Source organism: Cucurbitaria berberidis, assembly GCF_010015615.1.
Source record: "Cucurbitaria berberidis CBS 394.84 unplaced genomic scaffold K460scaffold_3, whole genome shotgun sequence".
NCBI lineage: Eukaryota > Fungi > Ascomycota > Dothideomycetes > Pleosporales > Cucurbitariaceae > Cucurbitaria > Cucurbitaria berberidis.
In genome coordinates this window covers 5,167,907-5,193,100 of record NW_024468937.1, presented here as the reverse complement: position 1 = coordinate 5,193,100, position 25,194 = coordinate 5,167,907, and the positions used below count along the sequence as shown (strand labels likewise).

Genomic DNA, 25,194 nt, shown 5'->3' with positions numbered 1-25,194 from the left:
TTCTTGCATCTTACCAAACATGCAAGATGCTTTTCAGATCTCTGGCTTGCTTCAAATCTCGCCTTTGCACAATATTATCGAGAAATCCTTACTTCGCGTTCGTTCCAGATGGGTTCGGAGATAAAGTTGGCGTAATCGGAGATTATGAGTCTACGTATGCCAGACGACCAGACGAGGCCTAGGACAGCAGACGACAAAATAGACAAGTCGAATCAGAAACAGCTGCTCTATGGTATCCGAATAACATCGCGAGGCGGCCGAGTCGAGATGAAGATGGGCGCGGAAGACTGCACCCACGGCCTGGATGAAACGGGTAGCACTAAGGCATAATTGAGTTTAGCCTACCTTCAGGCCAATCATATTGTTTCGCTGCCTAGTTCTGTCAAACCTCACGCATGAATACTTTGATTTGTTTCCTAGTTCTTTTTCATTCGCTTTATTTTGTTCTAGAGGTGATATCTTGTTTAGACTAGGTTGTGTTAGCTGTGCGACCCATCAAAGAGGCGCATTGTCCTTGTCAGGCCCCTATCGACTCTCCTTTGTGTACGCCGGGTCAACTCCAAGTGCCTCTAGCACAATTGAATATGGCGTATAGGATAGCATGTCGTCTCCAGCGAGGTCCACTACTATTCTACAACCATCGCATACAAAGTAGAACTCTGTCACCCAAGATACATTTCCATCCTGTCTTTCGTTTTTCAGGTATGGGCACCCAACAAGATCCTGAATACAGTCTAATTTAGTTCAGGTGCAGCCAATTTGTATGCCTTCAAAGCGAACATTCGTGCCGATGTCAATCGCGATGGCATTGTCGACATCTCCGGCACCTCTGACTGTGTCGGAAAAGCGAAGTGGACCAACGAGCGGGGCGCCATCTTCCTTCCCAACATAGGCGATACCAATCGTCGCTGTTCAATAATTAGACCGCCTTTGATTGATAAAGAGCTGGTGGCATGCAATGATGCATCAGATGACATCCAGCGCGCCCCACAGCACCTAGCTCCTCTTCGGACAGTGCCCTTGACCGATATATCAGACTCAGCAACCGGATGTATATCGATTCCTGATCTCAAGCAAAGGCCTCTCACTCGGATCTTTCACAAACAAGAGGGCAATTGGGAGATTGTACGGAATGAACACACCTTCACGGCATCGCAACTTCGCAGCGGCCTACACTTTGGAATTGATGCAAGAGACACACGCAGACCCGATGTCTGGGACGGTCGCGCCACTGTGAGCTTCAAGGTCCAAGATGGGAGCGAGACATCGATAGATGAAGTTGAACTGCGTGTTGCGCCGGTCATTGTACACAACCACCTCGATAAGGTGCAGCAGTTGCTTTCAGTCGCGGGAGATGAGGCGAACATGCCGTGGCAGCACCATTTCGCGCAGAATCTGAAATTGGAAACAAATAGTCTGAATCTTCCCGAGCCCTTTCTTTTCAAGGGCAAAGACGATCCCTGGGTGCAAGACTTCCTCAAGCCGGGGTACTGTTGGTTTGGATTCCCAACACGTGATTCATCATGTGCCTGACACGCTAGTCCACACACAGACTAGCTTACTCTAGTTTTACTCTTTTCTATATATAAATATAGCTTCTTTTTATATATAGATTTATATTAATACAATTTTTTTTTTTTAATTTTATAAGTTATAAGCTTTTTTGCGCACCTGCGTGTAGTTTAGCTATAATAAACTATACTTTTTTTACGCTACTATTACGCAACTATATTAGTTACTTTTTAACTATAAAGTTAATTTTAAAACTATAGTATTTATATTAATTTATTTAAGTTGCTTAACTACTATGTTTTTTAAAGACTACTGCGTTTATTTAACTTACTAAAGCACTACTATATTAAGTATAGTATAATATTAGATATGTTTTTATTTATAATTAATACTAAGCAGGCGCTTAGTAAAGATTTTATTAAATTAATTAATTTTAATAACTTTTATAAATAAAAGCGCGCTTTTAAGAAAGTTACTGCTTAATAAAGCTTACTTAACTACTATAATAGTTTTATAGTTTAGTACTTTAAGCTTATTAAGCTTATTCCTTTACATACTAAAACTATATTTAAAGCTATAATACTACTTTTTAAAAATTAATACTTTTTTTTTAGCATTATTACCTTGCCTAGTAATAATAACAATACTGCCTAATTTAAGTATAAGGCTAAGCTTAAAATTTATAAGCTTAAGCTTTAATTTTATAATAAGTATTATAAAAAGTTATTTACTATTTTTTATCTTCTTAAAGATGCTGTAGAAGACTATATTTAAAATAAATTTAATAATAAATAAAAAAAAAAGCTTTATACAGCTTAAGCTAATATTATTAAAATATACTAAATTTTAAATTTAGTTATTATTTACTATACTAAAGCAAAGCTAAATGCTTTTATACTTATAAATCTTTCTACTATTTGCCTGCTTTTTGCTAATTTTAAGTACTATTATAAAAATATTAATGCTATTAAAGGCTTCTTTACTTATACTATTTTAATTTATAAAATTAATAAAAATTTTTTTTTATAATAGTACTATACTTTTATTAAAATTTAGGACCTTTTTTACTTTAAAAAAAAAGTTATTACTTAAAAAACTTAAATAAACTACTAGAATTTTATTACTAAGTATACTAATAACTATAAAAATACCTAGAACGCTACTAAAAACAAGTTTAATAATACTACTAGTAATATTTATACTAACAGCAACGGCAAAAGCAATAGCAATAGAAAAGGCAAAAATAATAATAATAATAAAAATAGCAACTATAATATAAGTAATAGCCTTATATATAGTTACTATAGTTATACTAGTTATATTATTAAAACTTATTACTATATTAGCAAGCCTAACACTCCTAAGTGTACTAAATATAGTAAACTTAAATATATTAAAGTTACTTATTGCAAAAAGTAATAAGATACTAAAAATATTAAAAATACTAAAAGTATAAGTAAAAATTATAACTTTAATTTTGCTATTATTAATAATCTCTATTTTAAGCGTATAATTATAATAGTAATTAATAATTTTAATTTTAATTTTTTTTATATTTTAAACTTTAAATATATATACTTTACCCTTAACTGCTCTTTTATGTCTAACATGTAATAAAACTATAAATATAAGCTAAAAACAGGTGCAAAGGGGGCTATTGCAAATAGTAATAGCTAAAGTATATAAAATTTAGATAAAATTAATAGATTATTTATATAAATTATATATGCAGTTTTAATACTACTAACTTTTTTTAATTATTAAATTTATAATAGTAGTGCTTTTTATTATATTATTAATAACTTATCCCTCTTTTTTAAGCTTAAGCCTTATAAGAAGACTATTAGAAAATGCAAATAAAAATTTTAATTTAATATTATTAGTATAAGTAATATTAAGTTTGTTATTACTAATTTATATAATAAATTTATTATTTTTAAACTATATTATATATAATATGCCCTTTAAGCATACTGCAACCTACTATTTTTATTACTTTTTATATAGTTAAACTTTATTATTATAGTTACAGGCACTGCTATAAAAATATATAGAAAAAATAATAAAGTAAAGTTTATATACGCCTTGCTTTACTTTTAAATAAATATTTATATACTTTAGTTTTAGTACTTACTTATACTTTTTATTACTACTGCTACTATTAATTTTAATAACTTAGTTTAGTTAAAGCATTATTATTTTAGTTACTTAAGTTTTAATAGTATATAGACACTGCTTAAAGTAAGCAAAAGACTTAAGGTTATAAATATATAAATTAAAGCTAAAATTAAAAATATTTATTTTATTTGCTATACTACTTGTGCCTTTTATAAAATTTCCTATAATCTAGCCTGCTATTACTATAAGAAATTTAGGCAACTTATTATTATAAATATATAAAAACTATATTCTGTCCTAGGCCTAAAAAGCAAGAAGTATATACTATTTTTTATTAATAACGCTACTTAATTTACTTAGGTTATTTTATTTATTACTAAAGATAAAATTGCAAAGCTTTTTACTACGCTTATTATATATATATTTATAAAATATAGCAAACTTATTATTTATATATAATATAATAATAAGTTTTTATAATACTTTATTTAGGCCTTTTGCAATAGCAAAGGTATTACTATTAAATTTAGCATTCTATACACTTACTATATAGTTAGCGTAATTAAGCACTTTTATTAGATTATATATAAATATACTTTAGCTATAATTAAAAACTTTATACTTTTTTTTAATATAATTAAATTTATTATTAACTGTACTAAAAAAATACTGCGTAGTACTACTTTACTAAAAAGCTTTTAGATATATACTATACAAGAAGCTATTAATAAGAAAAACTAAATTTTTATAAAAGCGCTATAAAATAAAAAGACTTTTTATAAAGCTTTTTATAGTAAGAAACCTAACTTTAGTAAAAATAATATATAAAAAGTATAAGTTTATATTACTACGCCTTCTAAACTCTATATTACTATTATTATTTAATAAAAGCTCTACTTTTTATAAAAATATATTATATACTTTCTATGTATAGATAGTAAAGACATTTGCTAAGTCTAGTGCTTTAATGTTAAATAAGTTAGGCGTATTTTTATAGCTTACGTTAATAATACAACTAGTATAAATAATATTTATTTTTATAGTTAGTATATTAATAACTGCGTACTATAAAAATTTGTTTAGGTACTAGATATAATACTTAACTTAGATAGTAATAATAATAGCAATAGTAATAATAAAGCTATGTCTGCTTTTAATAGCTACTTTTTTATGCTATCTACTTTTATAGACAAATTTTTTAATAATAAAGACTTTATAAAGTAAGTATAAAAAGTAATATATATATATAATTTTACACATATTGCTTAAACTAGCTGTTACTACTAGTAATGCTAAGATTATTTTTTAGACAGACTAAACTTATTACTAGTATATATACTAGTACTATTAATATAGTTTTAAAAGATAGCGCGCAAATAATATTTAAGTATATTACTTTTTATTTTTACTATTATTTTATTTTACTTTTATACGCTTAATTACTAACAGGTAACTTAATTTTAAGTAAAGAGGAAGTAGCTAATAAGTATAAGCTTATATTTTAAACTTACTTAAATTATAAAACTTTGTTTTTTAAATAAATAAATAAATTTTTTTTAAACTTTAAGAATATACACTTTTAAGAATTACTCTATAAACTAACTACTTTATAATATTATATTTAACTTATAATTAATTATATAATATTTTAATAGTACTGCGTAGTTATTAAATGCACTTATATAAATATATATAACTATTAACTTTACTAATAAAAATAATAGCACTTTTCTAGATAAAAATACAACTATTAATTTTACTAATAAAAGTAATAGAAACAGCTTGTCTAGCCTTTTTAATAATAGTAATAATGCTCTGCTTAAAAATATTATTTCTAACTTATAGCTTTAGCTTAGTTATAACAACACTACTATAGTTAGCTATAAAATACCTATTAATTCTACGCTTTAAAGGATATTTTTAGAACTATAATAATTTTTAAATAAGAATAATTATAGCTTAGTAAATAGTAATAGTAATAAAGAACTTAATCTGTTTAAACTACTTAGAATTAATAAATTTATTAATAATATCTATACTAACTATCTTGTATAATAGCTTAACTGCTTAATCTTAAGTAATAATATAAAATGCAATTAGTATATTAAAAAAAAGAGTAAGTGCATTTTATTTTTAATAAAAAAGTAGTAGCGTGCATGCAACTGCTGCAAATAATGCAGAAAAATTATAAAAGTCTTAATATGCACAGAATCTCTATATAACTATTATATTATAGTTAATAAATATTTAAACTATATACTAGTGCAAATATATATGTAGTAAATACTACTTAAAAAATAATAATATACTATATATTAAAACTATAAAATTTAAAACTGCATAAACGCATAAATACTTAAACTATTATAATGCAATAATTAATATTTATATAATATATATATTGCAAACAGCAATATATATATAATTTTTACTAATAAAAATAATAACTTTTATAACTACTATATTAAAAAAGGCTATAAGTATAACTAGGCTATTTCCTGCTTATATTATATAAATAGTAGCATTTTATATAAATACTATAGTAATAATAACACTACGTAGACAGCCTACTATTTTAATAGAAATTTTAATTACTTTAAATTTAGCGTCTGTATAGCCTGTTAGTTTACTAGATAAAACTATATAAAAGGTTATCTGTGCTTGCAGTATATAATTATAAAATATTTATATATATATAAATACTATTAGACGTGTATAATAAAGACAGTAAACAATATTTTTATTATTAAAAAAAAGGCTATATATATAGTTTATAAGAAACTTAACAACTATAGTTATATAATATTTACTATTACCTATAATCTAGATTATAAAGGACACAGGTTTATAGCCTATATACTTATAATACCTTATAATAATAATAATAGTAATATATTTAATAAGGATATTTTTAATAAAAAATTTTTTTAAGCTAATTAATTTGCTTTTTTTGCATATAGCTTTAGGCAAGTTTTAGACATAAGTATTACTATTAATAACTGCCTTAATAGTAATTTTGCAAACTTATTTATTATAAAAAATAATATATTACTTAATAGAAACTTTTAAAATATATATAACTAGCTTGCTTTTATAGCTACTATAGTATCTTTTATTTACACGCTACGTAACTATAAAAAAGCTATAATAATACTTAAAGTAAAAGTATAGTATAATATAATAATAAAAGAATTTAATTTGCTTTTTAAAAAGAGTATTTATAAAGTAGTCTTTTTACTTAAAAGTAAAAAAATTATCTTTACTAAAATAGTTTATAAAGTTAAACTTATACTAATTAGTAAAATTACTAAATTTAAAGCTTGTCTTATTACTTGTAGTTTTTAATAGTGCTTTAGTATTAATTATACTAAAACTTTTTTTTTTATAGCTTGCTTTACCGTCACGTTAATACGTATACTGCTTGCTATTTATATACTACTTAAATAAATAAGTATATAAGTTAATATTATTATTACTTTTTTTAATACTATACTTTAAGAAATAGTCTACTATATACTACTACTTTTAGTTATGCTACTTCTTAGCTATATATAGTTACTACTTAAATTTTTTTATAAGCTTATGCAAGCGCCTTGCGTATAGTATAAAATGCTTATTATAAAGCTTATATAAATAAGCTTTTATATTTTACTTTATAATAGCTGCGTTTATATATATACTGCGTAAAAGCTAATTATTTTAGTCTATATTAATAATATTTAAATCTACGCTCTATACTAGAATAGTATTAATAAGTTTAAAAGTAAACTATCTAACGCTTTTACTATTATATTAGAAGACTCTAATACTTTGTATTTAGAAATATATATTAAATAAAGTCTAAATATAATAAAAATTTACTAAGCTAAATATATTTAGCAACTTTTTAATTGCTATAACTTTTGCAATATAGCTGCTACTAAAACTTTATATAATTATTATATTAAGCTAGAGTAAAATAATAATAATATTACTACTTCTACTTTTAAAAAAAAATATTTTTAAAAGTTTAGTTTTTTTAACTACTTATTAGTTATAATATATATTAACCTAGCTTACGCTGCGTTCTTTTATAAATATTTTAATAGTAATTTAATATAATATTATATAAACGCAATAATTAGAGCGTACGCTTATATAAGTAGTACTTATAAAATTAGTATTATATATAAAAAGCAGGAACCTTAGTTCTTAAGCTATATTAATACTAACTAAGCTAAATATTTTAACTTTTAATACTTTACTACTAGCTATATTTTTATACTAGCAAGAAGTCCTATCTTATAGTTATCTATTATATAAAAGGTTATAGCCTAGTCTATATATAAAGCAAAGTATATAGCTCTTAGTAAAGCTGTAAAAAAAGCTATATAAATTAAGTTATTTATTAATAACTTTAATATAGGCATTTACTTTAATATAGTGCTTATATATATTAATAATTAATTAGCTATTAAGCTTGCTAAGAACCTAGAGTTTTACTAATATAGTAAATATATTAACTTTTATTACTACTTTTTCTGCAACTACGTTTAACAAAGTTCTATTATAGTTAAATAAATTAGTAGTAAAAAAAATCTTGCTAATATACTTATAAAAGCTTTAAACTTTATTAAATTTAAAGTAGTTTACTAAAATATTAGTCTTATTAACTAGGCACTTGCTATAAGCGCTATTTCTAACCTACCTAATATAAATATAAATAATACTATTATCTATAACTATAAGCTCTATAAAGTAGAATAGTACTTTATTATTTATATACTATAGCAGGAGCAAGCTTAAGAAGACGCTAAATATATTTAAATTTTAAAATTTAAATAGCTTTATACTACTTACAGCATTACAGGGGACTATATAGAAGTATAGTTTAACTATATTAGAATTTATAAATATTATAATTATAAGGGAGAGGCGTATAACTATAACTTTATATAGCTTTACTATAGTAAATAGTATATAGACTATAATTCTAATATAGAATACTTTTACTATAGTATAATACTATAACGCTACTATTTTTTTTTATTTTATCTTATATTAAAATTTAAAGGGGCTGTTAGTTTAAATTCTTAATATATAATTTATTATATGCTTAATATACTAGTTTATATATAGACTAGCTTATTCTAGTTTTACTTTTTTATATATATAAATATAGCTTCCCCCTACATATAGATCTACATTAATACGATCACCTTTCTTCAGTTCTACAGGTACACTAGCATGCCTGGGCCGGATGGACCCATTGGACTCCGCGTACATCTACGCTCAAGTCAAGATTCTCGCGTAGCAGGACGCCAAGTCTTTGAGTGCTTGAGAGATACTGGTGTGGGTGCTGTTCAGCAGCTAGGTGGCGCAAGAGACGAGATCAACTCAATGGGGAACCTGGAATGCACGCCGCCGTTCGAGTTCAACGGAAAGAAGTGGCCTGCTGGTCGGATAATCATGGGTCGACATGGTCCATATGAGCCACATATCCTTCCGTATCTCCATGCTCAGGAAGTCCAAGATCCAATCCTGCTCGACACGGCGTGGCTGTATGTAGGCCACGTCGACGAGTTTGTGCAATTTGTGCCATCGAAGACAGATAGAGGATGGGCTGTCATGGTCGCCGACCCAGAAGCTGCACTGAAGATGCTTCAGGATTTTCAAAAGGCCGGCTACGGTGATGTGACATGGTACTCACGCAAGACCGACGCCCCAATTGACGGAGTGACATTAGAGACGTGCACAGACGAGAATTACGGCTCGCTTTCGGTGCCCGTCCCCGAAAAGACCATCAACGAGTTTCTCTCAGACCCCGAATTTACTACTAAGAATACCGAGGCTGCTAAACGTATCAAAGCGAACGTTGACGTTCTCAAAACCGAGATTGGGATCAGTGACGCCGACATCCACCATCTACCCATACTCTTCTACAATGTTAACCGCAATGAGGTCCCAGATAACGGTCCACGAGCAGCGGACGAGGAACTCGCGTGCATCGCTGCGCATCCCGCGACCATCAACGGAGTGGTCCTGACTGGATTCGGGACATACCTCGCGCCTAACCCTTGGGGGCCAGTGATCAATGGAAAAGATATCATAGCCGAGACCACTGAAAGCATTTATGAAAATCTAGGCTGGAAAGTCAGGTTCTTGGATAGTTGGAACTCACACCACGCCTTTGGCGGTGAAGTGCATTGTGGGACCAACACGATCAGGGAGATGGGGAAACAGTGGTGGTAAGCAGGGAATGATAGGCAACTTGTAAGGCCTTGAAGACACTGTATAGTACTCAGATTCACTCGCCCCTGTATCAGTAGCCCGCAAGTTCTCAACTGTTCCGCTCAATCAAAGCGTCGCTACTCATGATTGTACTAAACTCAAGTCTCTCGCACCTGTGAGACATGACGTACGTACTCAGTGATTTCAGAGCGCAAACATATCTATTCTTGGCAGGCAGAGTTCAGTGTAGCTCAAGGCTATGATCACATGGGCTTCCGACCGCTCTTCCCGTCTTCACTACTTGAGGTAAGACCACCGCAACGCCCGATTCCAGCTATTTCACTCCGGTACCTCAGCTTTAAGAATCTTTCATTATCTCAACTCTAGTCGTTCAAAGCACCGACAGCCGCCACTCAAGAGAGCGTGCGCCTTCTCTCACTCGCTCTTTCCACCTCCACATCCAATCCCACTGCATCAACTTCTCAGTTATCACTACCATGACCGACAAGAACCGCGCAATATTTGACGAGACTCTCAGCGATGTAGAATCTCTCTTGGAGCTATACAAGCGCAAGGCCAGATTTGTTGCCGATCCAGCGCTGATGCCTGACGTGCTGAGCCGCGGCCTCGCATCCTTCAACGCCGCCATCGACACTGACGCACCAAGAGCCATCGCCGAGGGGCAACCAGCCGTATCCATTCTCAAAAACGTTCTACAAGCCATTGGTTCATTGTATTTTGAGAATGGAAAGAGGGTCGCGGATGCTGCGCCGCCACTCATCAAGCGCGAAAGCGCCTCCGATCCGCAGACAAAAACCCCGGATAGTAGGGATGAGCTGCTGGACAAGGACATTGTAACAGCGGTTGTGCATGAAGAGGCCCTTGGAAGTACAGAGCTGGATGAGACGGAGGTCATAACCAGCAGGCTCGACAGTGCGATCGCTGCGAGGAAGAGGAGAAAACTGCTTACCCATGGCGGGCGCGAAAAGGCCATGAAGTCCTCTGAACCCCCCGAACGCGATTCTACCAGCACGCTGCAGGACGCGGACAAATTGGGCTATATGTCTCCCCAGGACAACACGCTACACTTCACCGCACCGCACGCAAGTCCTCCAACAAGCGATCAGCAGCCATCGCCAACGCGGCGGTCGGTACGTACTTACTCTTCCGCACACTCTCCGCACCGTCGCTAACATACCATACATAGGTCGAAGGCACGGGCAATAAACAAGCGCACAACACGCAAACCTGTACAAAGCCCGTACCGCGAAAAGACGCTCGCAAAAGCCTCATAGTGATACTCAAAGTCCCAAAGCAACGCCAGGTCTTCGCCCCGCCCCAAAAAGCGCCATCAAAGCCACGAGGCAGAAAAGCGAGAGACTACAAAAGCGCAACGTACGTAGTTTCAGACACGGAAGACAGCGATGTAGAAATGCACGATACGCCCATTGCCGAGCTGAGCACCAAGGAGGAAAGCAAAACTACTCGCAGTAGTAAAAAGAGAAGAGTAACCAACCCCAAGCACACGATCCGTTCCTTCAGCCAAGCCTCATCCTCATCCTCTACATCCTGGGAAACAGACTCAACAACCTCCCCGCAGCACGCGATGCAAGAAAAACAGCACAAGCACCACGCCCTACCTCTCTCTGAAACTACCCGCACCACCACCCCCTACACATTCCCCGCCGTCCCTAAAATGCCACCCAAAGACCGGCAACCCTTCCACAAAGGCGCGCAAATCGCGCTGGAAAACATCCTAGAGGACTACCAGTCTGAGCCGCAGGGCGCGAGTTTACTCGAGCTGATCGAGGAGTTGGAGGAGAATCGGCCGAGGGTGTATGATTGGGAGCGGAAGACGGTTTTGAAGGGGGGGATGTGGGTGTGTGGGGTTTTGAGGGGGGTTTGGGAGGAGGCAGAGGGAGGGGAAGGGGAAGGGAAAAAGGGAGTAGGGAGGGTAGGGGTTGAGGAGGTTGTGCAGGGGATGTTGGGGTGGGTTGATGGGGAGTTTGAGAGGGTGGGGACGGGGAGGTGATGGATGGATGGATGGGTGGATGGTGGTGGTGGTAGTAGAGAAGGTATTGACTTCGAGGTAGGGTTTTGGTGGGTGGTAGGTTAGAGAAGAATAAGTTGTAAAGCTCGGAAGCTCTCTGCAAATTGGTAGGTTAGATGGGATATTGATATGCAGCGGGAACTTTTCAAGGACAGAGATGTACTGTTGTGAAGATGACTCAGAGCCAGCTGAGAAATCGATCGTAAATTCCGCGTCTATTTTCCGTCTACGGTATTCGTCCACTTACTCGCGGGCTGTCCGTTGGATCTTGGTGTAGCCTATACAGCTTCCAACCCCCATCCTTCTTCAAGTCTTGGCATACATGGGTAATACTGGCCTAATTAGTCATCATCCAGGTTTGATTGTTGGTAAAGTCGATGCTAGTAATCTTCCACATCTGCCCACAAAAATGTTGTCCTCGGAAGGCTTGTCTACTTTAGTATCGTTGCTGTCCTGATGCGTGATCCCTGCTAGACAGGCATGAAACCTGCCGCGCTTAGGTACCTTTGCATCGGTCAAAATGCCTTCTTCTGTTGCGAGTCCGTAGCCAGTGGCGAGGATCCATGGTCCAGATCCCGACAGGCCTCATAGAGGTCGATCGAATTCGGATTATGGTATTCCTGTTTCGGTGGCGTTCGGACGAATCTAGCTCCATAAGATGGCGAGGATCGGCAGGATCGACATGACAGTCTTTGGGCGTTCCCGCTTGGCGTTTTGACAGGAGCGGACGATTCCTGACTCGGACACGACCGCAAACATTGAATTCGGGGAACGTGGCCCGGAATCGACTGTACCGCCGGTGGCCAAGATTTCGTTGTCGATATGAGGCGCTGCGTGGAGATAATACGATGTCGGGTGTCTTTTAGAATAAATCCGCGCTTCCTCTTCTTCAGTACGTTTGTAGCTGCGGCGGTGGGAAGAGTTGGTGGCTCTGCTGGATCATCTGTTCGATGTTCTTTGCTTCATTCATCTCGAAATCGTGCATCAATTGCACCTGCTGCTCTTGGTTCAAGCCAGTGCCTCTGGCCTCCTGGCTCCACCCTGGATTGAGGTAGTCGGCTACCTCGTAGCCTTGATTTGCTGCGTACGCCTCGTTGTAGAATGGCGACGACATGGGCATCGTGGGCATACCGAAAGACTCTTGTTGAGGCATTGAAAATGTTGGGTTCCACTGAGGAAGTTCGGCGAAGGTGGTTGGTAAAGGCGAGAATTGCGTGGTCGGCGGGTAGCTAAAGATGGGTATGCTGGGGTCCATGGATGTCTTGGGGCTCAGCTCAGTATACGGTTGCGATGCGTGTTGCTGAGGCGATGCGTGTAGTGAAGCATGTTGTATGTTGGGTGAGGTCGAGAAAGGATTCGCGACGTTGGCCGCGTTGTTGTTGTTGAAGGTGGGCTGGTTCTGGTTTGGTAAATAGCCGAACGGGGCAGGAACTTTATCCGAAGGCGTGCTCACTGATGCAGTAGACGCCGAGGCTGGGCTTGTTGTCCGAGACCTGTTGATGCCATCCACGATGTTGCCCGACACGACAGATGCGGTATCGGATGGAGATGTGGCTGTGATGGGAACGTCACCATCCTTGTCGAAGATCTTCATACAAGCGCCAATAAGGTTATAGTATAACTGAATGGCAGATGCTACTCCTGGCCATCGCTCAGAAGAGAGCCTGATGGATTCCATGGCCACATTCAAATGGGCTTCCACTTCGTCGCGACTGTGGCGGCGGCGCACTTCAGAATAAGACAGGGTCCAGAGTATGGTATTGATGCACATGAAGATGGATTGGACGAAGATCCAGGTCATGTCCACGGACTTGGTTTCAATCTGCTTCTTTGTCATGTAAATGTTGTATTGACATGCATCGTAGCAGCGCATGGCAGCTTGTACAGAAGGCCGCGGGACTTGGGGAGAGGGACGGAAAATAAAGACAACCATTGTGTTGTACCTGCCGATGAACCTAACACATGGTTAGTCACGGGATACGTTGACAACGCATGTGATACTTACCAGACTTTGTTCAAGCCTGATCCGCCGTCCATCTCGGGGCTGGTGTCCCTCCAAGCTTCAATCTTTGCCACCATTTCGGTGAACCAGGGATGGTCGTCGTCCTTGGGCTCGGGCTTCTTTCGCTGATATAACATTTTCCGTATTTCTAGCTGCAGGAGGCGCATTTTGTAAAAGTGGATGCCAATCCACTTCTTGAGGGATGCCTGGGGTGCCGGCTTGATACCTTCTTTGGTGATGAAGGCATCGTCGACAAGCTCGCCAAAGTTGACATCGATGTGTTCTCGTCTGGTTGCAAAGTGAGCGGGCCGTCCGAGGCTGTGGGAAAGGCCGTAGTCCATGGTAAGAATGCTCCAGAAAAGTCGGCGACGCATGTCCACGTCGAGGGGGTCAGCTGAGCGCCCACCTGGGCCCATGGTGATGGTCTTCTCCTCATGCAGGCCTAATGCTTGACAAAGCCTTACGCCGAGGCCCATGATGTAGTAGACGGCAGTCCTGGTTGGCGTAAGGAGCGAGTAGCCAGCCACTAGAGCGAAACACTGCAGGGTTTTTAGGTTCATTGGCTTGATGGCGGCCTCGAAAAACTTGAGGGCTGCAAGGTAATAGCTGTCGGCCAAGCCTGCATACTGCGTGTCCATCTTCTGCAGGCTAATGGCGATCACCATGCGCAGACAGTAGTTTTGGTAAGGATCGACCGAGCCGTTGTAGACGTCCTCGACATCCTTGGTAAAGGTGGGCTCGTGGAAGATGGGGTACATGGGGTGGACTAGGCATTTCGTTAGCAGACATGGCGGCTACGAAATGCGAGGCCATGGGTACCTTTGCAGTAGAACAGCTCGACCAGTAGATTGGTGAGATCTCGATTGGGCAGCTCTTCAGCGGCAACATCGCTGACCAGGGGATAGATTTTGGAGGTGGGGCGCTCGTCTTCCTGGGCGAAGGCGGCCTTGATGGACTTTTGCCTCGCGTGTGGTACGATTTCGGATATGCTCTTGGACTCTGTGAACTGCTTGGCCAGTTGCATGACCAGGCGCGTGATGGTTATGCCGCTCGAGGGCCCCAGGAACTTGGACTCGTCTGAGTCCTGGACACGCACAGCTGCTGCGCCGCGCATGACATCTTCAGGGTCTGGTTCGACGTCCTCCCGCTCCAGCTCGGCCAGTTGCTTCTCCAGGTCGCGCACTTTTTGCTGCAGGTGGACGACGTAGTTGCGGGCAATCTTCCTGCCTTTGGTGGGGTCGTAGTATTCGCAGTGTGAATTGGTTCGCTCGCAGGGACCGCATCGGGGGAGTCCTGGGTCGCATCTCGTCTTGCGCTGGGCGGGGTGTCAGTCGTCGTGGTAGTAGGGAAGAGGCTCTGCTGGCGAGGCTGGCGAGGATGGCTTACCGTGCGGCAGCGACAACAGGCTGTCAAGGTATGGGCGATGCGGCTCTGACCAGCGCTGGTACCCTCCTCTGAGGGGAGCGGGGCGCCTTCTGTCTTTGTCTGTGTCGCCGTCGCGCCTTCCATGGCTGCTCTCTCACCGGGCGCAGGCGCAGGCGCAGGCGTAGGCGCTGGAGGAGGAGGAGGGGAGGGCTGGGTCGTGGTGGTGCTTCGTGTCGAAGGTGGGGAGGCAGATGCTTGAGTCCATACCAAATTCTGCGTCCTTGACCGACGATGGATGACCTCAGTCTTTCATTTCACTGCCTGTGCACGGCTTGGAAATACGCACCTACATGTACCAAACCAACCCGGACGGAGGCCCGGCGGTTGTTCGAGAGGCCTGGGCAGCTTGCTTGTTGAACAGAAGGGCTTACAACAGGACAGGGGCCAATCAGACGGCCAGATGCAATACAGACAGCATGACAAAGCGTCCGGAGATGCGGCGCCGCCTGGACATGACAGGTCGAGACTCGTGCAGGAGAGGACGAGGACGAGGACGAGTCTTCTTGCTTGTGTGCTTGCTTGAGCCGAAGACTTGGGCAGAGGACGCGATAGGCTGCTGATAGGTGCCTACGGTAATTGCTTTGGGCCTGCCTCTACCCACCCACCCACGTCGCGACTCTGCGAACCCAAGCCCCGTCAAAATTTGCCCACAGCCTTCGAGAATTGCTCACAGGCCTCGAGAGATGCCGTCTTCTAGACCCTGATACGGCCACAAACCCGGCGAGACTACGGCTGCTCGCTACAGCGCTGTGAAGGTGCGCCACCCGCGACCCTCTCCACACCACGACGCCGCCCGCGCCCCGTCGTGCCACAAGAACATCAGCAGCTGGGCATCATTGGCGAGCCTCTCCGGCTTATCTGCCATTCCAGTCCAGAAGGACCGCCCGCCAGACCCCCTCAATACACCGCACCTCACCCCCCTCGCCCTCCCTCACTCTACATTCCACTAAAGCCTAGTGAGTTCCGCCCCCAGCCAGTCGTCTCTCTTAACTCCGTGTGTGTCCTTATGCCCGGTTGCTCCAATTGTCTTGGCATCGGATGGGGACAGCTGCGTCAATGCCCACCACCATGCGTCGTCCCCATAATCACTGCTAAGAAATAAAAGCAACAAACTCATGGTGCTGGAAACGCCACTGCTCCGGGTGAGCAGGCCCGTGGCCGCCTGCTCGCGATGTCGAGCCGCCAAGGTCAAGTGCGATGGCAAACTACCCGCCTGCACAGCGTGTGAAAAGTCCAATCGCGCCTCCGAGTGTTCGAGCACAAACGACCAGTTTGCGAGGGGCAAGGAGAGGAGCTACGTGGCCACCCTCGAGGCCAGAGTGGAACGCCTGGAAAAGAAGATTCTTGAAGCAAGAGTGCGGAGAAAGTCGTCCGTCTTGATGCTGGACATGTCCGAGACCTCGACGCCCCGCAGAACCTCAGCCGACACGCTGAAAGCCGCTCGCCCCATCAGCAAACGAGCCGCACGCCGCAAGGAGGCGTCAGACATTGACGATCTGGTGTCCGACTTTGGCCTTCTCGCCGTCAATGCCACAGCGAGAGACTTCTACGGCTTCACAACCGAAATGTCCTACGCTCGCCTGATTCGATCCGCAAGTACCAAGGAGCCGCTGCCCACCGGATTGACCAAAGCCCTGCCTCCCAGGTTTGCCGCCACTCCCTTGATCCAGCACTACCTGAACAACATCTTCACGCTCCTCCCAGTATTCGAAGAGGCTACCCTATACTCATCCGTAGATACCATCTACCAGCAAGGCGGCAATGCAACCCCGTGGGACCGATGGAGTGTGCGCATGGTCTTGGCCATTGCATGCCTGTCACAATCCGACCAAAGAGGTGATACCAAGTACTCGGACGCTGTTGGCCACGTCAGCGCCGCCCTCGAGAATGCCGAGGACGTTCTACATCCTGGCTACGTCACCAGCATACAAGCCCTCGTACTCTGGACCATCTATGCCACCATGGATCCTCATCACTTCGATAGCTGGACGCTGATTGGGGCAGCATCGAGAGCAATGGTTGACCTTGGCATTCATCAAGACCCTTCTAGGAATGTTGCTGTTTCACGTGCCAAGTTGGAGATTAGGAGAAGAGTGTATTGGTGTGTATACTCGCTCGACCGATCCACTTCCCTTGTTCAGACTCGCGCCTTCTCCTTTTCAGACGAGGCTGCCCACGTCTCGTTCCCCTTCTACAGCTCGGCTTCTTCTCCGAGATACTCATCGCCCCAGTCAAACTTCTTCCAGCAGTCTTTCGACTCAGCACTCGATCTGTTCAGGATTCGCGAGATCCAGTCTGAGTGGTATATGGACCTTTTCCAGTCAGGCCGTGAACCCTGGCAAGACCCTTACCCATACATCTGGAAACACTACAAGCGAATGGCCGAGTGGTTTCAAGACATGCCCCAAAGCACCCTTCCGGCCATCAAATCATTCTTCGAACTCGAATTGCTTTACAGCTACGTCTACATTCTTTCGCCAAGTCCCCGAATCCCTCACATACACGAATATGCCCAGCGTTTGATATTCGAGCACTGTATATCATACGCCACCAACTTACTGTCACTTCTCCACAAGCCATCCAACATCACCAAACCCCCGGTAACCTTCTACGATGCTATGCGCGCCTATATGACGGGTCGACAGTTTGTGGACGTCTTGTCGCGCAATATGGATATGATTTTAGACCCGAGGCCTCCCATACCTCCCACTCCATCTGCGTCTCAAACGGAATCCGAAGACCCGCTTGCGCCGCCGATGCAAATCAGCGCTCCACCTTTCCCATTGCCATTACTGCCTGATGGTCAATCTCTGCTGGCAGACCCTACCACCCGAGCCATTGATGCAATTAATAACTTCACATCTGTACTTTCCAACTTTGGTCTGAGATTTGGCTTCACACATTGGCGCGATCGCTTCCAGCGTGAATCCGCAGGCTTGTCAGCACAGCTATATGGACGAATGAATGCATCACCTCACACATCTCCTCCACCACAGCAGATGCCGCCTGTAACCTACCCTCCGCAATGGGTGTCTATGCCCTCTGTTTCCCCGCAACCGCCACAACTCGTCTATCATGGCCTTCCTACTACTCCGCCTACTACCTACGCCCCGCAACACAGCCCCTTCTCCAGCTCCATGTCGTATAGTGGAAACCCATTTGACAACCAAAGTCGAAGTCCACAACAGCACAGCATGTCCTACGAGGCACCTGCTCCAGGACAGTGGACAACGCCATCGCCGCAGCCCATGCCCGACCTACCCCCGCCAACCGAGGGCCAAAAGCGACGAGCACTCTTGTACGGTCCGGGCATTCCCGCTCCGCGTCCACGGAGCCACAGCCCGAGCGCTTCACGAAACCAAGACATGAACTGGACTCAAAACGCACCAGTACAACAAGATAATGGCAATTGGGCTCCCCCTTCACTGCAGACCCATAACAGCGAGTCGTGGAACCAGGGACCAACGCAGGGGAACTGGGGATGACGCGGAACCACGGCGACAAAGATGGCTGAATTACGCAATCCGAGAAAGACGAACGGGTGCTAATGCGAGTCTACTCGACACGCGCGGCCTCGACATGCGCCTATTTGACGCTCCTGCCGATAATTCCCCGGCGCAGGCACACGCCTAACGGTAGAGCTAGTTTTATTAGGCTCGAAGATGGCGTCAGCGCGGCGTTACCAAGGAGAAGGATTAAAAGCTTGGCTGGAGATCATACGACAACATAGTTTCCAGTCGGAAAATATTGCAAAGGAAAGGGGCACTACGGATTATTATACCTGTCCACGCGCATTGTACAGTGCGTGCACCACAAGACAAGTGAATGGATCTCACCATGTTACCGTGTCGAGCATAGTAGAGAGTGCGAGGGAGAACATCAAGGGTCGCTGGGGACGGTATAATGGCTATGCAAAGGGGCAGCGTAGTATGTACATCACGATGCATTCAAGAAGACAACAAAACGCTAGACAATGTTGAGAAGAGCGTATATGTGTGGGAGAGAGAAACATGAAGAGCTCTGCTTCCAGCAGCTAGCTCCGCGTATTAACATTGATCACCGTCATGCTATGGAAGACGCTATTCCTTTCAAAACTTCGCTCGTGCATGGAGGTAGGTAAACGTGACTATGGGTTCGCGAGCGCGAGACATACATCCACGGCTAGACCGACACTAGATTGTATTCAAAATTAGCTTCTATCGCTGTGTTTAAAGCGAGTGGGAAATAGCGGGAAAACTCACCGGCCCTCTTTCTGCCGCACCACGTCGTCGATGACATCCCGATCTAGCTGTGGGAACATGCCCGCCAGCGTCTCGACCACTACCTTGTGCTCCTGCTGCTGTATCCTCCTCGCCTGCTTTGCTTCCGCGGCGGCCTGCCGTGCCGCTGCCTCGTCGGCTGAGAGTTTATGTTTCGTGTGCCGCTCTTCTTCGTGGGAGGGTCGTTGCTGCTTCTCGTTCATCTGCGATGTCGCTGTTTGGCCGGGGAAATCTGAAGAGGGCCGCGGTGTGTTGCCCTGCTGGGGTGTGGTGGCTGGGCCTGATGTGGTGGTGGTGCTTGTATCGGTGTCGGAGAAGATGCGCCCGATTGTGCTGAGGGGGCGTTGTATCGTTCGTAGTAAGCCTGCTACAGCGGCGTTTTCCTCCTCGGGCGGATCCGTTTCTGTCTTGCGGCCTTTCACGCTGGTCGAGCGACGTGTGCCCCCGGCGCGTTCTGCTTCCATGGAGTTCCGTTGCGTGAGTTCGGGCCGGAGGGGGGTTGCCTTTTCTACGATGTGGTGGTAGTGTGGTGAGGGCATGCGTCTGTGGTTCGGTGTGGTGGGATGTAGGAGTGGGGGTGGGTTGGATGACTCTGCTTCTTCCTTTGCGTGGCGTTCGGCGATGGCAGATACGGCTTCTTCTACGTGCTTCTCGAACTCTTCGTCGGTGACGGTAAGTGAAGTTTTGTCAAGGCCCTCGATGAACTGCACAGCGCCCATGAGTGACGAGATGTAATAGCCTGCCTCACCGCCAAGCTTGTCCTGGTTCCGGAAGCGGAGAATGTACTGTACGTTGGAAACGAGGTGATCGGGATTCGCTTGTAGTACGGTGTAGATGAGGAGCGGAACGAAGGCGTCGGCAGACTGGTCCGAGTTTGACGTGCGAAGAAAGCCAAAGATGACCTTGCAGCAGTTCAAGATGCAAATGATCTTGTCCCTTGGGGCCCGGTAGCTCTTGATCTTTAGTAGCTCTTGTTGAGCCAAATGTAGGAACTTTCTGCCCTTGTCTCCGACGGGCTTGATGTCCAGGTGCTCTTCTTTGACCCACTTGTATATTCGCACCTTCTGAGCCAGTACTTCGTCTCGCTCGACGTCTTCTTGGTGCTGGCCTCTACGCCCTGGGCCTGGTGGCTCTTGTCTTCGCCTTCCTTTCCGCGGAGATGCGGGCTCTGGGGGTGGTATCGCCGGCGAAAAGGTGTGGTTGTATAGCCGGTTCATGACGAGCTTCTCCATACCTTCTCTTGCGTTGTCGAACTCGGCGTCAGAGACAGTCCGCCATACCTCGCATTGTGCCATCTTCTTGCTGATGAACTCGAGGAAGTCGCCAATGATTTTGACCTGCTCGTGCACCATCCATTGCTTCTTGCCAAACTCAAGGAGGAAGGAACGCAGGAATTTGGCGACTGGGTCTGCTGTGCGGTGACGCAGCTGCTCCAGGAAACGATGAAAATCGAAGGGTAAATCTGGTTCTGGCTCTGGAGCTGGCTGGATAGGTTTGTACTTGGAAGCGTGTGCGCTAGGCGAGGTGGGCTCTTCGAAGGATGTGTTGGTCCCCACGCGATACAATGAAGATGTTCTTGGGGGCGGAGAGTGTAGGGGGCTAATCGAAGCCGCGTCGTCGGCTGGGGTGGGGAGCGGCTTATCGAGTGGCACCAGACTCGATCGTCGGGGTGGAAAGGCGGTTGATGGGGACTCCAGCATGGGGCTTGCCAGCTCTAGCCGTGGAGACATGATGTCGTCTGCGCCCGGCCCTCCGCTCCCCTCGAACTGCTCCATGATGCTCTGGATCTCTGTCTGCGAGTCATCGACGGCATCTTCCCCGCCATCGTACTTCGCAGCGTATTCTGCTGCCGCGTTGTCCTCGGAGTTCCTCCCACTCGACTTCCCTTGTGATAGTGGAGATGTGGTACGGCTGGGTACATTACTCGTCGAGAGGTATTTGTCGTCTTTCGGAGGCGGAGGTGGGGGCGAAGGCGAGCGGACAGGTAACTTGCCAGCGGCTTTCGGTGTGGGTTCTGGTGGCGGTGTTGTTGTTGAAGATCGAGCCATGCTCTCTGTCTTGTTTGCGAGCTTGTCCTCGAGCTCCGCAGATATTGGTTGGGTAGGTTCCACCTGCCGTCCCGCTGCAGGAGCAGACTTTGGCTCTTCCTCTACAACCTGGTCCTTATCTGCCACTTCTACCGCCTCTCCAACCTCTGCCTCAGACTTGATAGCCTGCCCCGCTTCGCTCGTCATGTCTTCATGATTGCCCCTCTCCTCAGACCGAGAAGTCTTCTCTAAGAGGGTGTCTTCCAAAACTGTAGCTGCGGGCCCCTGTCTATCTACCACATCATCCAACTTCTCTTCCTGGGTCTGGTGCCGAGCTTCATCGAGTTGCGGAGGTGCCGTCGGGGGAGACATGGACCGGTTCGGCGACGAAGGTCAGAGTGGGATTGGGCGGATCAAAAAGATTCCATGAACACTGAATAGAAGTATAGAAAGCCCAACAGAGCAGCTTATACGTAAGAGGTCTTCTTGGCCAGTCTTGTGCTGCGCCTACATGTGAGCGTTGTCCGCATGGCCAGTTGTCGGCGGATGGAAGCCAAATCTCCGAGCCACCCCCGCTAGCGTCAAGCATATGAAGAACAGCTCTACACCGTTATTCAATCACCACACTCACAGCCCTGCCATGTGCGGCATCTTCTGCTCGCTCAGCTGCCACGGCTACGTAGCCCCGGATGCAAGTACGCAGCAACTTCTTCAGAGCCGAGGACCGGATCATATTGGACTACATCAAACCTTGATCAAGCCATTGCAGGTTAGGGATGAAGAGACCTCATCCCAGCTTCACGCAACCTTCTTGTCAACGGTGCTGTCGTTGCGAGGCAGTACAGTGGTCGCCCAGCCTCTCATAGATGAGGCAACTGGGTCTGTACTCTGCTGGAACGGTGAAGCATGGAGCATCCACGGCGAGGTTGTAACCGGCAATGACTCCAAGATTGTCCTCGCGCAGCTTTTGGCGACATGTACCAGCTCTCCAGATGCTTCCAAACGGGCAATCATCAATCTCCTGTCCTCAATTCGAGGACCTTATGCTTTTGTCTTCTACGATGCGACGAGTAGATGTCTGTACTACGGACGCGACTGCCTTGGGAGGCGCTCGCTGCTGAAGAAGTCTGCGCCAGATGGCACACTCATATTATCTAGCGTATGCGACAACGCTTCTGGCGAAGCGTGGACGGAAGTAGAAGCCGATGGCATTTACATCGTCAACTTCCCCATTGAAACATCACAACCACCATCGCTTTGCCCGGAACATATCCCACACCGCGGTCCAAATCAAGAAGCGGGCGCGTTACTATCATTCGTAGGTAAGTCATCGGGTCTGAGGGTCCTGCTAATCGTGACAGAATCTCCCCTTCCCTGCCATGAACCGCACAGTTTCCGAGCAACTCCATGACCCACGTGCTCAGATTGTAAGCAAACTACATATCTCACTCGAAAGATCTCTTCAACTTCGCACACAACATGTCCGCGAAGCTGTGAAACCAAGTGTAGCTGGAGCACTTGATCAAGAAGCGAGAGTAGCCGTCTTATTCTCGGGTGGCCTTGACTGCACTATCCTTGCACGCATGTGTCACGACTTACTCCCCGCGAGCGAGACCATCGATCTCCTCAACGTCGCCTTCGAAAATCCCCGAATCCACGGGAAGCTTGATCCAGGAAACAGTCCATACGAGCTTTGCCCAGATCGCATCACTGGGCGATCATCACATGCCGAGCTTATCAAAATCTGCCCCGGTCGTACTTGGCGTTTCGTCGAGGTCAATGTACCATACACTGAGACTCAAGCATATCGTACGACCGTCATGACCCTAATGCACCCTCACAATACTGAGATGGACTTGTCAATATCGTATGCTCTATATTTCGCTTCGCGTGGCATAGGTAGCACTCGTTCCTCACAGTCCAGTCCACTAGAGTCATATGCCACATCTGCGCATGTGCTTCTTTCCGGCCTTGGGGCCGACGAGCTATTTGGGGGCTATCAGCGACATGCTACAGCTTTTGCCCGAAAAGGCTATCTTGGTCTCATCGAAGAGCTCGAGCTTGACTTCAATCGACTTGGGAAGCGCAATCTCGGGCGGGATGACAGGGTCATCAGCAACTCCAGCAAAGAAGTACGCTTCCCCTATCTCGACGAAGACTTCATTACTATGGTGCTCGACCTCCCAGTAGCCGCCAAATGTGACTTCGGCAATGCTCAAGATGAGACATCTGAAGACCCTGCGTACTTCTTAGAGCCGGGAAAGAGAGCGCTTCGCTTGCTTGCGTGGCAGCTGAATATTAAAGGTGTTGCAGCCGAGAAGAAGCGCGCCATGCAATTTGGGGCCCGGACTGCAAAGATGGAGACTGGAAAAACAAAAGGCACGCATGTGCTTACTTGAGCAGGTTAGTACTACCTCTTTTCCTTCTTATGGCAATGATTACACCACGGAGCAAATTGCGGAGGCACCAGTCTTTTTCCTCCGATCACTGCGTCTAGCAATAGACGATATATCGTACAAGCACTTGGTGTCACTGAAGTATACAAAAGGCAAGTCTGAGCCGTATACACGTAAATGATATCTTCGATTTGATACCTGAACTTTACTAAGCATAACTATATGAAAGCAGAATACTATAAAGCTACTCACTTTCGCCGTCATATCCAGCTCGAAGCACCTTTCTTGTCGGACTGATCACCTTCCGCATCCCACTCTGCTACGTCATCAGTCCTTGCCGTGCTTTTCGAGCTATCCTGCAACTTACTGGCTCTCTCGAGGGTCTTTAATTTCTGGTATGTCGCACTCAAGATTTACAGGGCTTAAGATGTAGCTTGTACGCACGGATGGGACAAAGAGTAGGAGAGTTGACAACAGCCGTGGGACGACAGGTCTGGCACCGCCGCTACTCTTCGTCGTTGACACGTTGACGCTGGCTTGGACCGTGTCGCCACCACTCGTTGCCGACACCGGCGTGGTAGCAGCAGCCGCACTCGTCGCGGCCGCTAGAGGCTTTTCATTCTCCCCCAAGTCACCCAGTGCTGTCTTTGGCCAACAACGAGGTCCAAGCACAGCTTTTGCACAGACCTGTCCTTCCTCACAGCACATATCTGCACAGCAATCTGCGCCCGCAGGACAGAGTCCGAAAGCCCCCACTGGCTGGGCACAGCATTTGAAGGTTGTGGTGTCGAAACAGGTGTCGCCACATGCGAGATTACCAGAAGGACAGCAGCCGTGTGCTATTGTGTTGTTTGCAAGCTGCACCTCCACGCAGTTTTCGGTCATTCCGCATAAGTTCTTCTTGCCCGGGCAGCATTTGTGGGTTGCGCGGTCGTAGCAGTCGATGGAGCCACACTGAGTTAGTGAGGACGGACAGAGGTCTGATGTGGATGTAAATGTTTTTATGATTGCCCTCATGGCCGGTGCTGATTGGGCCAGAGACGGTGGGTTCGCCGAGCCGAAGGAACTGGCGATTACAGCAGATATCAGCAAGACAAGCCAGTTGATCAACATCTTGGAGTTCATTTTCCGATAATGGCAAAGCCTTTCCCAAGACAGAAGTTATAGGTGCTCGAATTCGTTTCTTGGGTTATGA

At 43.8% G+C, this 25,194-nt stretch overlaps 7 protein-coding genes across 7 annotated transcripts; 4 read left to right on the top strand and 3 right to left on the bottom strand.

The window, feature by feature from the left end:
• Positions 1 to 144: 144 nt before the first annotated feature.
• On the top strand, positions 145 to 9,861 carry K460DRAFT_377632 (arginine deiminase type-3; the record flags this gene model as incomplete). The annotated part of the gene is made up of 3 exons (XM_040934992.1): positions 145 to 313; positions 749 to 1,487; positions 8,847 to 9,861. 3 exons carry the CDS (start codon positions 145 to 147, stop codon positions 9,859 to 9,861), a joined length of 1,923 nt encoding a protein of 640 aa, XP_040788983.1.
• Positions 9,862 to 10,190: 329 nt separating this feature from the next.
• On the top strand, positions 10,191 to 11,153 carry K460DRAFT_124448 (uncharacterized protein). The gene has a single exon (XM_040926644.1). It carries the CDS (start codon positions 10,338 to 10,340, stop codon positions 11,031 to 11,033), a length of 696 nt encoding a protein of 231 aa, XP_040788982.1. The 5' UTR covers positions 10,191 to 10,337; the 3' UTR covers positions 11,034 to 11,153.
• A 1,626-nt stretch (positions 11,154 to 12,779) lies between these two features.
• Positions 12,780 to 15,401, bottom strand: K460DRAFT_282793 (uncharacterized protein; the record flags this gene model as incomplete). Its single annotated transcript, XM_040928597.1, has 4 exons — positions 12,780 to 13,845; positions 13,896 to 14,658; positions 14,712 to 15,207; positions 15,279 to 15,401. The coding sequence occupies 4 exons, from the start codon at positions 15,399 to 15,401 to the stop codon at positions 12,780 to 12,782; spliced, it is 2,448 nt and encodes an 815-aa protein (XP_040788981.1).
• A 1,031-nt stretch (positions 15,402 to 16,432) lies between these two features.
• Positions 16,433 to 18,802, top strand: K460DRAFT_339642 (Zn(II)2Cys6 cluster transcripitional activator; the record flags this gene model as incomplete). Its single annotated transcript, XM_040931089.1, has 2 exons — positions 16,433 to 18,488; positions 18,537 to 18,802. 2 exons carry the CDS (start codon positions 16,433 to 16,435, stop codon positions 18,800 to 18,802), a joined length of 2,322 nt encoding a protein of 773 aa, XP_040788980.1.
• Positions 18,803 to 19,443: 641 nt separating this feature from the next.
• Positions 19,444 to 21,975, bottom strand: K460DRAFT_377629 (uncharacterized protein; the record flags this gene model as incomplete). Its single annotated transcript, XM_040934991.1, has 2 exons — positions 19,444 to 19,489; positions 19,559 to 21,975. 2 exons carry the CDS (start codon positions 21,973 to 21,975, stop codon positions 19,444 to 19,446), a joined length of 2,463 nt encoding a protein of 820 aa, XP_040788979.1.
• A 268-nt stretch (positions 21,976 to 22,243) lies between these two features.
• K460DRAFT_286732 (uncharacterized protein) lies at positions 22,244 to 24,002 on the top strand (the record flags this gene model as incomplete). The annotated part of the gene is made up of 2 exons (XM_040928918.1): positions 22,244 to 22,921; positions 22,965 to 24,002. The coding sequence occupies 2 exons, from the start codon at positions 22,244 to 22,246 to the stop codon at positions 24,000 to 24,002; spliced, it is 1,716 nt and encodes a 571-aa protein (XP_040788978.1).
• Positions 24,003 to 24,240: 238 nt separating this feature from the next.
• K460DRAFT_367208 (uncharacterized protein) lies at positions 24,241 to 25,112 on the bottom strand. The gene has a single exon (XM_040933529.1). It carries the CDS (start codon positions 25,014 to 25,016, stop codon positions 24,363 to 24,365), a length of 654 nt encoding a protein of 217 aa, XP_040788977.1. The 5' UTR covers positions 25,017 to 25,112; the 3' UTR covers positions 24,241 to 24,362.
• Between the last annotated feature and the right edge of the window lie 82 nt (positions 25,113 to 25,194).